Genomic DNA, 14416 nt, shown 5'->3' with positions numbered 1-14416 from the left:
CTGGCAAGCTCCAGTCCCCACCTCTCCTTAGGGGAGGTAGAAGGCCCAGGAGGCCTTTAGGTCAAGTCTCTGAACTGTACATCACTATCCAATCTCATGGGGGCAGGAAGGGAGAGCCCAAGAGGCCAGATAAATGACTCTCCACTCCCTCCACATATGCCCTTATCTCTCCTACCAGCTGGGGAGGAAATTGCTTTGAGCTAGTTTCTGCCAGGCACACAGCCCAGCCAAGGGCTCCACTCAACCCCTGGGATTGGATTGGGGTTTCCCAGCTGGCCTCGGCATCCTGACTCCAGGTCCTTTCCAACCCATCCCAGCCCTAGGACTTCTCCCAGCCTTAGTTTGTCCTGGAACAGCAGTATGAAGACCCTTTGAGGCCTGGGGTCTATAGGAGAGCTGGGGAGGGAAGTAGATAGTATATACTAAGTATATATCTCCTCTTCAAGTCCTTATGTGAATCTCTTTCCTTCTTTGGGTCTCAGTTTCCCCAACTGTCAGGGAAGTACTGGTGTCTGAGGCTATGGCTCCCTGAGGCTTAGTCCCCAGCTCCCATTTCTCTTGGTAAAAATGGTGTTAGCAGATCCTGAGCACATGGTTGTGGCTGATGGGGCCTAAAGGAGGAAGCTCCAAGGGCGGGGGCCATGGGGAGTCTGCTTCTCCCAGACTGGGAAAGCTTTCCAAAGATGAAGCCGTGGAGTGGTGAGGCTCCTGACCCTCAGGTTCAGCTGTCTTCCTGAGCTAGTCCCAGCTCTACAGCCCAGGAGGTTTCCCGAGTGTTGGTGGCAGGAGGATGGAGTGTTCAGGGCAGGTGCAGGCCACCCTCACAGGGGATGCAGCCTCTGCCTCCATCCTAGGCGATCTAGGTCAGCAGCCTCCTTCCCAAGCCTCTCCCAGCCAGCCTCTTCCCTCCCTCTGAGGTGTGAGCTTGTTACAGGCCTGCAAGCTATTGTTAGAAACCTTGGTTGCCCCCCTTCAGATGTTCCCCTGCAGGGCCCAGCACTCCAGTGACCCATCCCAGAAGCCTCTTCTCTCCCTCAGCAACCTAGAACGGCAGAAAGAGGGCTGAAGGCTGTGTGGCCTCTGACAAGTCCCTCCCTCTGAGGGCCTTGAGTTCTCCATCTCTCTGACTTGAGTGGTAGGGGATAACACAAAGGAGTGGTCATGGGAGCCGGAGCTGGCCCACTCTGCTGGCCCTAGGAAGGGACCCAGTGTGACTCTCAGTCCAGGTGCTACAGGGTGTGCTCAGGATACCCTTGTCTGGCCACCCTCTCAGGCTTGGATTGCTGTCCTCCAGGCAGGAACACTGGTTCCTGAGCCCCAGGTAGACGTGTGTTCTTTTCCTTAAAGAGCAAATGAGTCTCTGGGAGGGAACTCAATCAGGTCCCAAGAAGAGATCTTGATGGAAACTCATGGCAACCTGAATGCTGATTTCTGGGGTCCCCCAGGACTGAGCAAGCAACTCTGTTTGAAGGGCTGGGAAAGAGGGGGAAAGAAAATAACTAACAGAGCACCTACTGTGCAGAATAGCCCTGTGTGCCACCCGGGGACATTATTTCACCTGGCCCCCAAGACAGCCCTGAGAACTGACAGTTACTGACCCATTCCACAGATAATGAGGCTCTGAGGGGAAAGACACTTGCCCAAGGTGAAAGACATGTTGCTATGTCCTGCACTGCAGATGACAAACTGCAGGAGTGGGAGGGAGCCATGCCGGGTGGGCAAAGTGTGAGCTGCCCGGACCTTGCCTGGAAAGGCCTGTGGTAGCCTGGAAATGAAGGTGCTCAACCCCCATAGTCAAAACCAACATCATAAAAGGGGGTTTTAATGAAAATAAAGAGCAAGGCAAATATTTGCACAGTGCAGCTGAGTGGCACATGGGCTGTGGCCCTAGCCCATAGTGGGGACATACGAGTATCAGGCAGCTTCTCCCAGCAACATCCTGTCTTGTTCTCAGCAACCGAATCGTGGGTGCTGTTGAGTGCTGGGGTGGGTGAGTGTGCTCCTAGCCTGAATGGATGTGCCCCCGACCCATGATTCCCAGGAGGCTCAACTCTGACCGTGATGTTACGCTGGCTTTGCAGTGTCTGGGAACCAGCTGCAGTGCCCTCCCCCACCCCACAGCCACCCCACATCTGACTCCTCCTTCCCTTCCACCGGGCACTGCCACTACATGCTCTGTGTGGGACGCACCAGTCTGCCCTTTTTTATTTCCACTGTATACACTGGCGGGAGCCCTGTTCACCACCAGCCCCATCCCTGTCATTGTCACCTTCACCTTCGTCATTAAGCACTTCTCAGTTCCTGAGACCCTGCCACGTGCTCTGTGGCATTTTCATTGCTGAGATCACAATAGGGCAAAATTAGACAAAGACTTGATCTTGAAAGGTTAGTTACGAAGAAAAGAAAAACATAAGTGATGCGAAAGAGGGCCCTGCGTGAACACATGCCAACCCCAATGCTTTAGGACCCAGAGCGATTTACAGAAAGGAGCAGTATGTATGGACTGTGACAGGCTGGGGCACTTTGTAGACATGGCTGGAGGCTTCCCGTAGCTCCTCTATGTCCCCTTCATTCATTGAAGCATACACGCATATATTCAGGCAATCAGCAGATGTTTCTCATGCCCCTGTGCTAAGCATGGAGGAATGCAGAAGTGAAAAATACAGAAAAGACCCTTGCCTTGTGGAGCTGTATGACAGTAAGTAAATGTCACTTTAGATAGTGAGAATTCCACGGAGGAAATAAATGAGGGCAAAGAGTCATAATGAGGGTGGGAGGTGAGGGCCATTGGCTACTTCACATAGAGGGGTCAGGAAGGCCTCTCCAGGGAAGCAGTCAAGACAGGAGGATGAGGAGGAGCTGGAGGAAAGACAGTGGACTAGCAAGCCCCGTACTGAGCCCCGAGGCTGGCCCATTTAAGAACCTGAGGGAAGGCCAGGGTGGCTGAAGGTGGAAGGCCTTGGGCTGAGGGTGGGATGTGGGTTGGGCAGACAGTCAGGGGCCAGGACGCTGAGGCCACAGTTAGCAGATAGAGTGTACTCTGAGGTGCAATGGGAAGTCACTGGAAGTTTTGAAGTGGAAGAGTGACAAGATCTGATTGAGGTCTCGAAGAGCTCTGTTTCTTGGCTGAGAATGGATTAGAGGTTCAGGGAGCCTCATCGGGAGGTTGGGGCAGTCATCTGGAGTGTTGGAATAGGGTCTTACTGGGATTGCAGTAAAGTATATTATTTAAGGAAGTCTTCATGGGAAGTGGGGCTCAAAGGAACTGGATTGGTGTTGGATTGGGTGTGGGGCTGGGGTGAGAGAATGGGAGGAATCAGGCTGGCTGTTGGGTTTTTGTTGCTCAGCTACATGAAGAGTGATGCCAGTTGTGAGCTGGGAGGAACAGTTTGGGATGGATCCATATGGAGATAGACAGGGAGACAGCTGAACAGATGAGCCCATCTGTCACTCTTGTCTACCTGTGTGTCTTGGGCATAACAGAAACAAGGAAGTGGGATATCTCAGGGATTGGAGAGAGAACAACAGGAAGGCCTCAGGTAAGGAAGATCTTCATTCCTTGTGGTGGAGGCAGAACAGCAGCATCCTGGGGATCCCCTTATCCAGTGAGACTCCCTACAGGGTTTGCATAGAGATGCCCCAGACTGATACCCTCCACAGCCAGGGAAATCCTCAGCAATGTATGTGTCTGTGTCTGTGGCTGCAGGATCTGTGGGCAGCTGTGCAGGACAGCAACACCTGGAAGGGGGTTGCTGAGAGCCTGGCCAGTCTGCTGCATAGCCCACTGCACCCTGCGTATCTGTCTCTCATGCTGGGTTCCTACCCACTCCTCATGTTGCTCTCCTGAATGTGACTGACTTCCCCAATAACACTCTGAGCTCTGAGTGAGCAGGGGCACTTTCTTCCCTGCCCCCCACAGGGAGGGAGAGTTATTGGGTACTGACACAGGCTGACCTTTTGCAGATTGTGGAGTAGATGTTTGGGTCCCTCCGAGGGTACTGCCCTGAGACCCAGGGAAGAAGGGCCCTGTTGGGCTCATAGTCTGGGGGCTCTCTGAAACTCTTTCTAGATCAGACTGGGGTACCTGGGACCTAGCATTCCTGACCCAAACAGCCAGAAGTCTGCTTCCTGGGCCTGTGTAGGCCCCTATTCAGGTCCCTGCTCATGTACACTCCCCTGACCCTTCACAGGAAGCTGTTGGTAGTGGTGGCATGGATGGAGCTTGGTTGTGGCCTGAGGTTCCTTGCTGTGGAACAGAGTCAGAGAAGAGAGGTGGCCCATGTTCTGGTGTGGTTTTCTGAAGTTCTAGTTTAGAACTGGGCCCTCCAGGATGTTATGATGGTGTATTCTGTCAAGGTAGGACCACAGAATGTTTCCTTTAACAGTTTTTCAGCCTGATTTACAACTTGAAATATGTAAGCTTGTAGTATGTAGAACAATTGGTCCCCTTGTCTAGACACCCCAGTATCAGGGGTAGGCATATATCTATGGAGCTAGGCATATAGCTCAGGAGCTAGGTACTCGGTCCAGTGAGTCCAAGAGGTTGTTGTCCTGCCCCCCGCTGACCACTGTCTCTGCAGCCCGTGTCATTGGCTCTCAACCGAGAGTTGAAATATCTAGGTTCTGTCTCTTTGGGCCTCAGTTTCCCCTTCTGAAATGAATTTCAACTAAGTCTCTGTGACATTCGACAGTCCCATAATTTTGACCTAATGCCTCTGTCTAAGAGGGGTGTCTCTGCCTGGGAACAGTATGGAGGGACCAGAACTGGATGGCTGGAGGCACCCCCATAAAGTCTCCCAGGCCAGAAGCAAGGCTAGAACTTCCACAGACCTTCCTCAAGATGTCCCTTCACCTCTCCATCCCCTGACTACCCTGTCACCACGACTCCCTCCATGCATGAGTCCCTGTCATATGCTAGTGTGGCAAATTTGGGAGGATGAAGGTGAGTCAGGGATGAATCCCCACTTGGATCCTACCCTGCCACACTACAGCCTCCCACTCGGTACTACCAGTGGAAAAGGGCAGGTGCAGTGGGCTGGGCTTGTGAGCGTGCTTCTCATACTTCTTCACTGAAGTATAAGGGAATGCATATTGCTAATACATATTAACTAATCATAAAGATTAATTATTAATAGCAACTTATCAGTTCATAATGGCTTATAATTTATTGAATACTTCTATACTCAGTACTAAGTACTTTATATGTATAATTTAATTCTTTTGACAACTCACTCAGTTAAGGATTTTATCATCATTTTGCAAATGACAAAATATGATCAGAGAGGTTTGGGGACATTCTCAAGGTCATGCAGCTAGAAGTTGTGTCAGAACTGGGACTAGGATCATCTGTCTGAACATGGAATCTGTGGGCCTGTGCAGCTGTATCTACAGTTCCATGGCTGGCTCTGGCAGAGCCCACTGCTTCTGGGTGGGTTCTGAGAGTTCAATGATAGATTTAGGAAAACATCACGCCCTGAGCTTGATTCCAGACCATGGTCCCTAAGGAACCCTCAGGATGACAGTCCAGAGAACTCTGGTGTATCAATGCCCTAGCCAAGCTGAAGAGGTGGGCTGCAAGGGGCTCCAGGGAGCCTCTTCCCACATGTCTTGGATGGCTGCACCTCCTGTGGGAGGTACCCATATCTGCATGGATGCCCAGAGCATCCCTCTAAGACCCACACCTGCAGCCTGCTTCTTCTAGTGCCCTCCCTCCCCGGCCCCAGCCTGATCTCCTGCTGAGCAGGTGCTCTGCGTTGAAAGTGGAGACAGTGCCCACAGCTGCTCAGGATCTGGCCAGGAGGGGGTCACCACTCCTCCTGTCCTCTCACCTAACTCTGCCAACATCTCCACCTCTGCTGGCAGATCTTCCACATGACCTACGACCTGGCCAGCGCCGTGGTGCGTATTGTGAACCTCATCGGCATGATGCTCCTGCTCTGCCACTGGGACGGCTGCCTGCAGTTCCTGGTGCCCATGCTGCAGGACTTTCCCGACGACTGCTGGGTGTCCATCAACCACATGGTGGTGAGTGCACCCAGGAGGCCCTCGCTCTGGGCTGGGGGTTCCTTCTCCAGAGGTCCAAATGGTAGAGAGGATTGACAGCTCAGAACTCCTGAATCCCGGCAGGTGACTGCCCGAAGGGCACATGTCTGTATTCATTCCAGGCCGAGCTTTGCTCAGTCCAGGAATCCGCTCCCAGGGCTCTCGGCTGTTACCACCACCTTCTTACGGCCTCACCTGTTGCGGGGAGCCCTGATATTTGGCCTAATTTTACCCAAGGAGACTAAACCTAGGTGACCTCCTGTTCTATCAGTGTGACAAAGCTGGGCTGAGGGTTCCCACCCTCTTACTTCTGGCCCCTAGAAGCTGAGCCCGGGAAAACAGAAGCCTGCAAGGGCACTATTTGTGTCACACATGTACCACCAGATTGCACAGTGTGACTTTCTGCTCCAGGGGCAGAGCTGGGCGGTCACCGTTCTCCAGTGGATACATGGGTGGCACCTTGAGCACAGAGGGCAGAGAGGACAGAGCCTGCCCCGTCCTCTAGCCTTGTGGGTGGGTGAGAGAAGTTGGACTTGGGGCCTTGGAAGCCCTAGGGGAGAGTCCCCCAGCCCTGCTCTGCATGGGAAGGGCTCCCGTACCTGTGAGCCCTTCTCTGGCTCTGCTGAGCTCCTGCTTCCCTATACTCCCTCCCAGATTGTTTGGTTTGGCCTGAAAGCAGATCCCCAGGGCACCAGTGGAGGAAAAACTGGCTTTGAAAGAGGTGAAAGAGACCCTGAGGCATCTTTCAGCATCAAATAGGCCTTTACAAAACAGCTTTTTGATGAGCTAAGTGTAAATGAATTGGCCATATGGGTTGAATTTCCTGGTCCCCAGAGGCTCAGCAGTGAAGGCCAGCCAGAAGCCCAGACTAGAGCACCTAGGGGCTGCCCTTGTTCCCCAAGGCAGGTGGGGGGATGACACAAGACACAGGACACCCTTCTACCTCTGGAGACCAACCCTGTCCATCCTGCCCTCATCTGGATTGAGCCCCCAGGCCCCAGGAACGAGCCTGGCTCCGTCTAGGATGGTCTGCATGACTGGAACATGGAGGCTCTGTGGCTCTATGCTTTACTTCTTTCAGGGACTGGGGACAGCCTGGTGCCTGCAGAAGTGCTTAGAGCTCTGTGAGTTGTGCCCTGGGTGGGTTTCTGCGAGAGGCCTGTGGCTGGGGTTCTGGCAGCCCCCTTGTTTGGGGCAGGTTCCTCTGTGTGGAGATGACAAGCCCACGCAGGCACTAAATTTGTGATGGTCCTTCAGAGCCCAGTGTTCCCCCACTGAGCCTTCCCTGAGAAACTGACTGGCTTTGGAGACAAAAATAGCCAGGAGGGTTGGGTCTGCAGCTCAGTGGCAGAGTGCTTGCCTATCATGTGTGAGGCACTGGGTTCGATCCTCAGCACCACTAAAGATAAATAAAATAAAGGTCCATCAATGACTTAAAAAAAAAAAATAGCCAGGAGCCTCGCTCCCTGCTTCCCTCCTCCTGCCCCACTCACCGTGTTCCAGAGAGTCTACCTTTGGGGGCAGTGGGAAGAGAACTGGTGGCCGCTGCCCTGTGGGTACTGTCTGGTGTTCTGTAGGAAGCCAGTTAGCTCGGCAGCTTTAATTTCTGCTCACCCAAAAGGAGGACAGTCTGCTAGAGCCATCCCCCCAGGGAAAGCATATCGGTTTTATAATTGAGGTCAGTGGGGAAATGGGCTTCACTTGACAGCTGTTTAGGGGTGGGGGATGGAGTTATTTCAGCAAGGGAAGGACAGCAGGGTGGCTCAGCCTGGAGCCTGTTGCTACTCAGCCAGGAGGCTCCAGGGCAACCCTCAGGGCTGAGGTCAGACCAAGGCTAGGCCAGCTCCCAGCCCTTTGATGGGTCTTCCAGTCTGACCCCTGCCCTCCACTGGAGGAGGATGGCCTAAAAGGAGGATCCACTGACACCATAGTCCTGGCCTCTCTGCCACTCACCTAAAGCCTTCATCTGTCAGCAAGATGGGGAGCCTGGGGCTCAGCCACTAGGGAGGAGTTAGGTGGAGGGAGACAAGGCAGCAGGGAATGTCCTAGGTGCCAGTGAGATGGGCCTTCCCCCTCATTGGTCCACGCCCATTTGTGTCTGTCCACAGAACAACTCGTGGGGGAAGCAGTACTCATATGCCCTCTTCAAGGCCATGAGTCACATGCTATGCATTGGATATGGACGGCAGGCGCCCGTGGGCATGTCTGACGTCTGGCTCACCATGCTCAGCATGATTGTGGGTGCCACCTGCTACGCCATGTTCATCGGCCACGCCACTGCTCTCATCCAGTCCCTGGACTCCTCCCGGCGCCAGTACCAGGAGAAGGTAGGTTGGAGAGCCATGTCCACCCAGGGCTCTCTCAGGAGGACCTGCCCACTGGTTCTTTGTATGAGGGAGCACATGTGGCCAGCCCCCAAATGTCTAGTGTGAGAGACAGAGCAGGGGTCACCTCCTGAATGAGAACTGCTTCACTCCCTGGATTAAAACTTATAAATGTCTCACTATCTGTACCTTCCATGCCTTCCCATTCCTGTAGCTGGGGGCCTGTCTCTCTGCACTGAGGCATCAGCGCTTTGGGTGTTGTTGAATCCAGTGGGTCTTTTGGGGCCTCATCTCGCTTGGCCTCCTGGTATTTGCAGACTCCTGCTCCTTCTTGGCCTTGCTTGGTTTCCATGACTGCGCGCTCTTGGCTTCCTCCTACCTCTCTGACCAGTCCTACTTTCTCGCCTTTGCTGGCTTCTCTTCTCAGCCGTCACATGGTGGCTGGGCCCTAAGCTCTTTGATTCTCTGCCTCAGTTCCTAGGTGTTCCCGTTCGAGCACCCCCACCCCCGCGTGCTCTGTGTCCATCAGTGGGGCCCAGTTATATAATCAGTTCCACCTCATTGTCAGCCCTGGAGTGTTCATTGGATGCCTCCCTGGATACCTCGACCTCATCACATCCAAAATCAGAACAATCTCCCCGGCCCCCTCCACTCCGAGCGGCCACTCTTCCCATATGTGTTCTCTATTAATGGACACGAGGAGCACAGATGCCCAGCCAGAAACCAGGAGCCATGCTTGCCATCTCTGTCACTAACACCCACCTCAAAGCTGTGTCTCCCTTCTCTTCCTCCCAGCCGGCCTCTGTCCACCCTCACTGCCAGCTTCTGCCTCTCCCCAGGTCACCACAGCAGCTTCAACCACAGCAGCTGAGCTGTGGCCTGGAGTCGGGTTGCCTTGGGTCTCCCCTAGCTTCTTCACTGATGAGTTCTAGGAGCATGGGCAGGTTACCTCTCATCAGGTTAAGCCCTGACCTTTATCACCTGATTGGTGGACTCCGACTGTATGATGGGAGAGTATGCGGAGTGCTGTCCTAGGGTTTGTGAGGAGTAATGCAAGTCAAACCCGCAGCACCGCATTCGCACAGAGCACAGAGCAGGCCATTCAATATTCATTAGCTAAGCAGGCTCCTCTCTGCCCTCTGTTCTACTCATCACACGGTATTTTAAAAATATATCAGTCTGATTGTATTGTTCCTCTGACTGCTGTCTCCTGGTGGGGTGACCGTCAGATGGCAGCCATTCAGATGTGGAGGCCCAGGTCCTGTGACACTAAGAGGAGAGCTTGGGAGAGTCTGCAGAGCTGGGGTGGATAGGAGAGCTCACTCTGGGGAGGCAGAAGAAGGTGGAAGAGAATTCTAGGTCAGTCGTCAGGGTGCGCATGAGCAAAGGTGAGTGGCAGGATGGTAAAGAAATCGGTCTGGTTAGAACAGAGGGTTCTGGGTTGGGAATTCGTGGGCTAGGGAGGGGAGGTACAACAGGAATCAGGTGATAAAGGTCAGGGATTAACCCAGGTCCAGTTAAGGATTAATCTCAGGCCACCATCAGGGCCTAGCCTGTGACCAGGGTTGGGCTCAGTATGTGACAACGTCAGGCTCCATGTGTGGTTAGGGTCGGAACTCAGTCTGAGATGAGGTTGGAAGTTCTTTCTGGGATTGATTTAGAAAATGCATCAGGGTTTATAAGTAGGGCCAGTGTCAAGCTGCATTGTGACTTCCCATTTGAGACTTTTTCCTAGGCTAATAGCTCTCTGAGTTTTTCTGATTCACCCATGAATCTCTCCTAAATGTCTTCCCTGCCCACTATCCCCCTGGATCACTTCACCAACCTTTAGGTTCCTGCCCACTGTTCCCTCCTCTCTGTTCACTGTAGAGGGAGTCTCTACAACACAGCTCCAAAAGGGCCAGCTGCCTGTGTCCCCACAGCCAGCCAGGAAGTCACTCCCCCACTGGGCTTTGCACAACTTAGACAACTTAGGGCAGGTCGATTGGAAGAGCTCGGAGAACATCACCCTTTGGTCTTCAGTTGCCCTTTGAAATCTCTGTGGAACACTAATATTTGAGAACTGGCTCCCCTTTTCTGATTGTTCCTGGGGCTGTTGGGACTAACCTTCCTTCCCAGGTGGGAAAAATCTGTGTTAGTGCCTAATCAATACCTCCTGTCTTCTACTCTTGAGGACTCCACCCTCCACCCAAAATGCAGGGGCAACTGGAGCAAGGTTCACCTGGCACTGCCAGGAGGGGCAGGATCATTCCTTATTTGGTTCAAGCCCCAGGGACTTAGGTTCACAAAGCCCTTGCACCTGAACTTCTGTTTGAAGGTCCTGCTCCACCTTGTGTTTCCCTTGGGCTGGAGCTACTGAGGCCACCGTTACAAACATACCTTACAAAGGACCAGGCCTCCTTGCCTCTGCCTCTAGCCCTTCTGACCTGCTGCAGTCCTGTCCTGATGACTGTGCCCATTTGTCACTACTGGCAGGAGGCAGCTCCTCCTCTTCCAGAGTCAGTGTCTTGTTTGTACTGTAGAAATGACAGACGTTCAGAAGAAACTTGATTACCCTTCTGGGCAGTTGGTATCCTGCAACTGGACGTTGGACAGTCCCTGTCCCCCCCCCCCCCCGCCCCATATCTCTATAGTATGGAACACAAGAACAGACACCAAGGGAGCCCCTTCCCCCATGCCCCATGCACTCCAAGAGATGGAGTCAGGGCCATTGTTTTGGGCACAGCATAGTCACACCCACACCAAGGACATTTATCTCAAGGAACCAGGGTTGGCCAGGAAAGCCCCCAGGATTAGAGCCCAGCTCTGGTCATCAGCTGGGGGTGCCCAGAGGTGACACCCATCTCTCTCCCCCATCCTCAGTATAAGCAGGTGGAGCAGTACATGTCCTTCCACAAGCTCCCACCCGACACCCGGCAGCGCATCCATGACTACTACGAGCACCGCTACCAGGGCAAGATGTTCGATGAGGAGAGCATCCTGGGCGAGCTGAGTGAGCCACTGCGGGAGGTGAGCCTGCAGGTGGCCTGGGCAGTGGGGGGAGCCCGCCTTGCTGGCAGGCATCACCCCTCACCTCCTTCTTCCTGTGTCCCAATCTGTACAGGAGATCATCAACTTTAACTGCCGGAAACTGGTAGCCTCTATGCCACTGTTTGCCAATGCAGACCCCAACTTTGTGACCTCCATGCTGACCAAGCTCCGCTTTGAGGTCTTCCAGCCAGGGGACTACATCATCCGCGAGGGCACCATTGGCAAGAAGATGTACTTCATCCAGCATGGCGTGGTCAGTGTGCTCACCAAGGGCAACAAGGAAACCAAGCTGGCTGATGGCTCCTATTTTGGAGGTGAGGTGTCCAGGGGGGTCTGGGGTAGCAGGGGCCACTAGGGAATAGGCTGGAGAGACTCTGGAGGACAGAGGCACTGTCATGGCCACAGCCTGGAGGTGGGTGTCTGTGAACCCAGTATAGAGGTGTCTTAGTCCATTTGGGCTGACAAAGCACTACAACTTGGTGGCTTATGAAGAACAGAAATTTATTTCTCACAGCTCCAGAAGCTGGAGTGTGAGGCCAGGGTGCTAGCATGGTCAGGTTCTGGTAAGGGGCCTCTTCCTGGTTGCAGACTGCTGCCATTTCTACTTCCTCACAGGGTGGAAAGAGTGTGCGCTCTCTCTAATATATATATAAAATATTATAAAAATATTAGTACCATTTATGAGGACTCCTATCTCATGATCTGGTCACCTTCCAAAGCCCCACCTCCAGATACCATCACAGCCTGGGGACTGTGGGACGATACAGATGATCAGCCCTTGCAGGGGACGGTCCCAGAGATGGTAAACAATCCCACATCCATTTGGTGGAAGGACTGTCATCCAGTGTGGTCACAGCCTGGGGTGGGGCCTTGTGAGCCTGTGAAGCTTCTGCGCCAATCAGTGGGGGACCAAAGTCGAGATCAGGGCAACCCCCACCCCCACCATGGCCTGGGAGACTGTGCACACCTCACCCTGATTCCTGATATCCTGGCAGAGATCTGCTTGCTGACCCGGGGCCGACGCACAGCCAGCGTGAGGGCCGACACCTACTGCCGCCTCTACTCACTGAGTGTGGACAACTTCAATGAGGTGCTGGAGGAGTACCCCATGATGCGGAGGGCCTTCGAGACTGTGGCATTGGACCGCTTGGACCGTATCGGTGAGGGGACAGGCAGGAGGGTGGGAGGGCAGGAGGGTGGGAGGGCAGGTTCCCTCCTGCAACCTTGCCACCTTTCTGCTCTGGCCTGAGCGCTTGCTCTTGCACTATGCCCTAGGCAAGAAGAACTCCATCCTCCTGCACAAGGTCCAGCATGACCTCAACTCGGGCGTATTCAACTACCAGGAGAATGAGATCATCCAGCAGATCGTGCAACATGACCGTGAAATGGCCCACTGTGCGCATCGTGTCCAGGCCGGCGCCTCTGCCACCCCAACCCCCACACCTGTCATCTGGACCCCACTGATCCAGGCGCCGCTGCAGGCTGCCGCTGCCACCACATCTGTGGCCATAGCTCTCACCCACCACCCTCGCCTGCCTGCTGCCATCTTCCGTCCTCCCCCAGGACCCGGGCTGGGTAACCTCGGGGCCGGGCAGACACCAAGGCACCTGAAGCGCCTGCAGTCCCTGATCCCTTCTGCTCTGGGCTCCGCCTCACCTGCCAGCAGCCCATCCCAGGTGGACACGCCATCTTCATCTTCCTTCCACATCCAACAGCTGGCTGGATTCTCTGCACCCGCTGGACTGAGCCCTCTCCTGCCCTCGTCCAGCTCCTCCCCACCGCCAGGGGCCTGTGGCTCCCCACCAGCCCCCACACCGTCCACTGCTGCAGCCGCTACCACCACGGCCGGGTTTGGCCACTTCCACAAGGCTCTGGGTGGCTCCCTGTCTTCGTCCGACTCCCCGCTGCTCACACCACTGCAGTCAGGGGCCCGCTCCCCACAGGCTGCCCAGCCACCACCCCCACTGCCGGGGGCCCGGGGAGGCCTGGGACTCCTGGAGCACTTCCTGCCTCCTCCCCCCTCATCCAGGTCCCCGTCATCTAGCCCTGGGCAGCTGGGCCAGCCTCCCGGGGATTTGTCCCCAGGTCTGGCCACTGGCCCACCAAGTACACCAGAGACACCCCCACGGCAGCCCGAGAGGCCATCCTTCATGGCAGGGGCCTCTGGAGGGGCTTCCCCTGTAGCCTTTACCCCCCGAGGAGGTCTCAGCCCCCCTGGCCAGAGCCCAGGCCCCCCAAGAACTTTCCCAAGTGCCCCACCCCGGGCCTCTGGCTCCCATGGTTCCCTGCTGCTGCCACCCGCCTCCAGTCCCCCACCACCCCAGGTTCCTCAGCGCAGGGGCACGCCACCCCTCACCCCAGGCCGCCTCACCCAGGACCTCAAGCTTATCTCAGCCTCTCAGCCAGCCCTCCCCCAGGATGGGGCACAGACTCTCCGCAGAGCGTCCCCGCACTCCTCAGGGGAGTCTGTGGCTGCCTTCCCGCTCTTCCCCAGGGCCGGGGGCAGCAGCGGGGGAAGCGGAAGCAGTGGAGGCCTTGGTCCTCCTGGGAGGCCACATGGTGCCGTCCCTGGCCAGCATGTCACTCTGCCTCGGAAGACATCCTCAGGTTCTTTGCCACCCCCTCTTTCATTGTTTGGGGCAAGAGCCACCTCTTCTGGGGGCCCCCCTCTGACTGCTGCACCCCAGAGGGAACCTGGGGCCAGGTCTGAGCCTGTGCGCTCCAAACTGCCGTCTAATCTATGAGCCGGGCCCCTCCCTCCCTCTCCTTTTTTCTCCCTTCTTTTCTTCCTTCAGGTTTAACTGTGATTAGGAGATATACCAATAACAATAATAATTATCATTTAAAAAATACCACATACACACCCCAGAAAAACAAAAGACAGCAGAAAATAACCAGGTATTCTTAGAGCTATAGATTTTTGGTCACTTGCTTTTATAGACTATTTTAATACTCAGCACTAGAGGGAATGAGGGAGGGAGGGGGAGGGAGCGGGAGGGGAGCAGGCAAGGCCCAAAGGC

The 14416-nt window shown here is 54.8% G+C and overlaps 1 protein-coding gene across 1 annotated transcript in view; it reads left to right on the top strand.

Moving 5' to 3' along the window:
- Hcn4 (hyperpolarization activated cyclic nucleotide gated potassium channel 4) overlaps positions 1-14140 on the top strand; it is a 38471-nt gene extending 24331 nt beyond the window's left edge. The window contains exons 3-8 of the mRNA XM_076848682.2: positions 5863-6024; positions 8151-8369; positions 11229-11375; positions 11470-11710; positions 12392-12556; positions 12672-14140. Coding sequence (XP_076704797.1) covers positions 5863-6024; positions 8151-8369; positions 11229-11375; positions 11470-11710; positions 12392-12556; positions 12672-14140 — 2403 coding nt within the window. The remainder of the gene's footprint in view (positions 1-5862; positions 6025-8150; positions 8370-11228; positions 11376-11469; positions 11711-12391; positions 12557-12671) is intronic.
- The last annotated feature ends 276 nt before the right edge of the window (positions 14141-14416 follow it).

This window comes from Callospermophilus lateralis, chromosome 3 (assembly GCF_048772815.1).
Source record: "Callospermophilus lateralis isolate mCalLat2 chromosome 3, mCalLat2.hap1, whole genome shotgun sequence".
Classification (NCBI taxonomy): domain Eukaryota; kingdom Metazoa; phylum Chordata; class Mammalia; order Rodentia; family Sciuridae; genus Callospermophilus; species Callospermophilus lateralis.
Note: the sequence above shows the minus strand (reverse complement) of the source record. Positions and strands in the feature narration are given on the sequence as shown.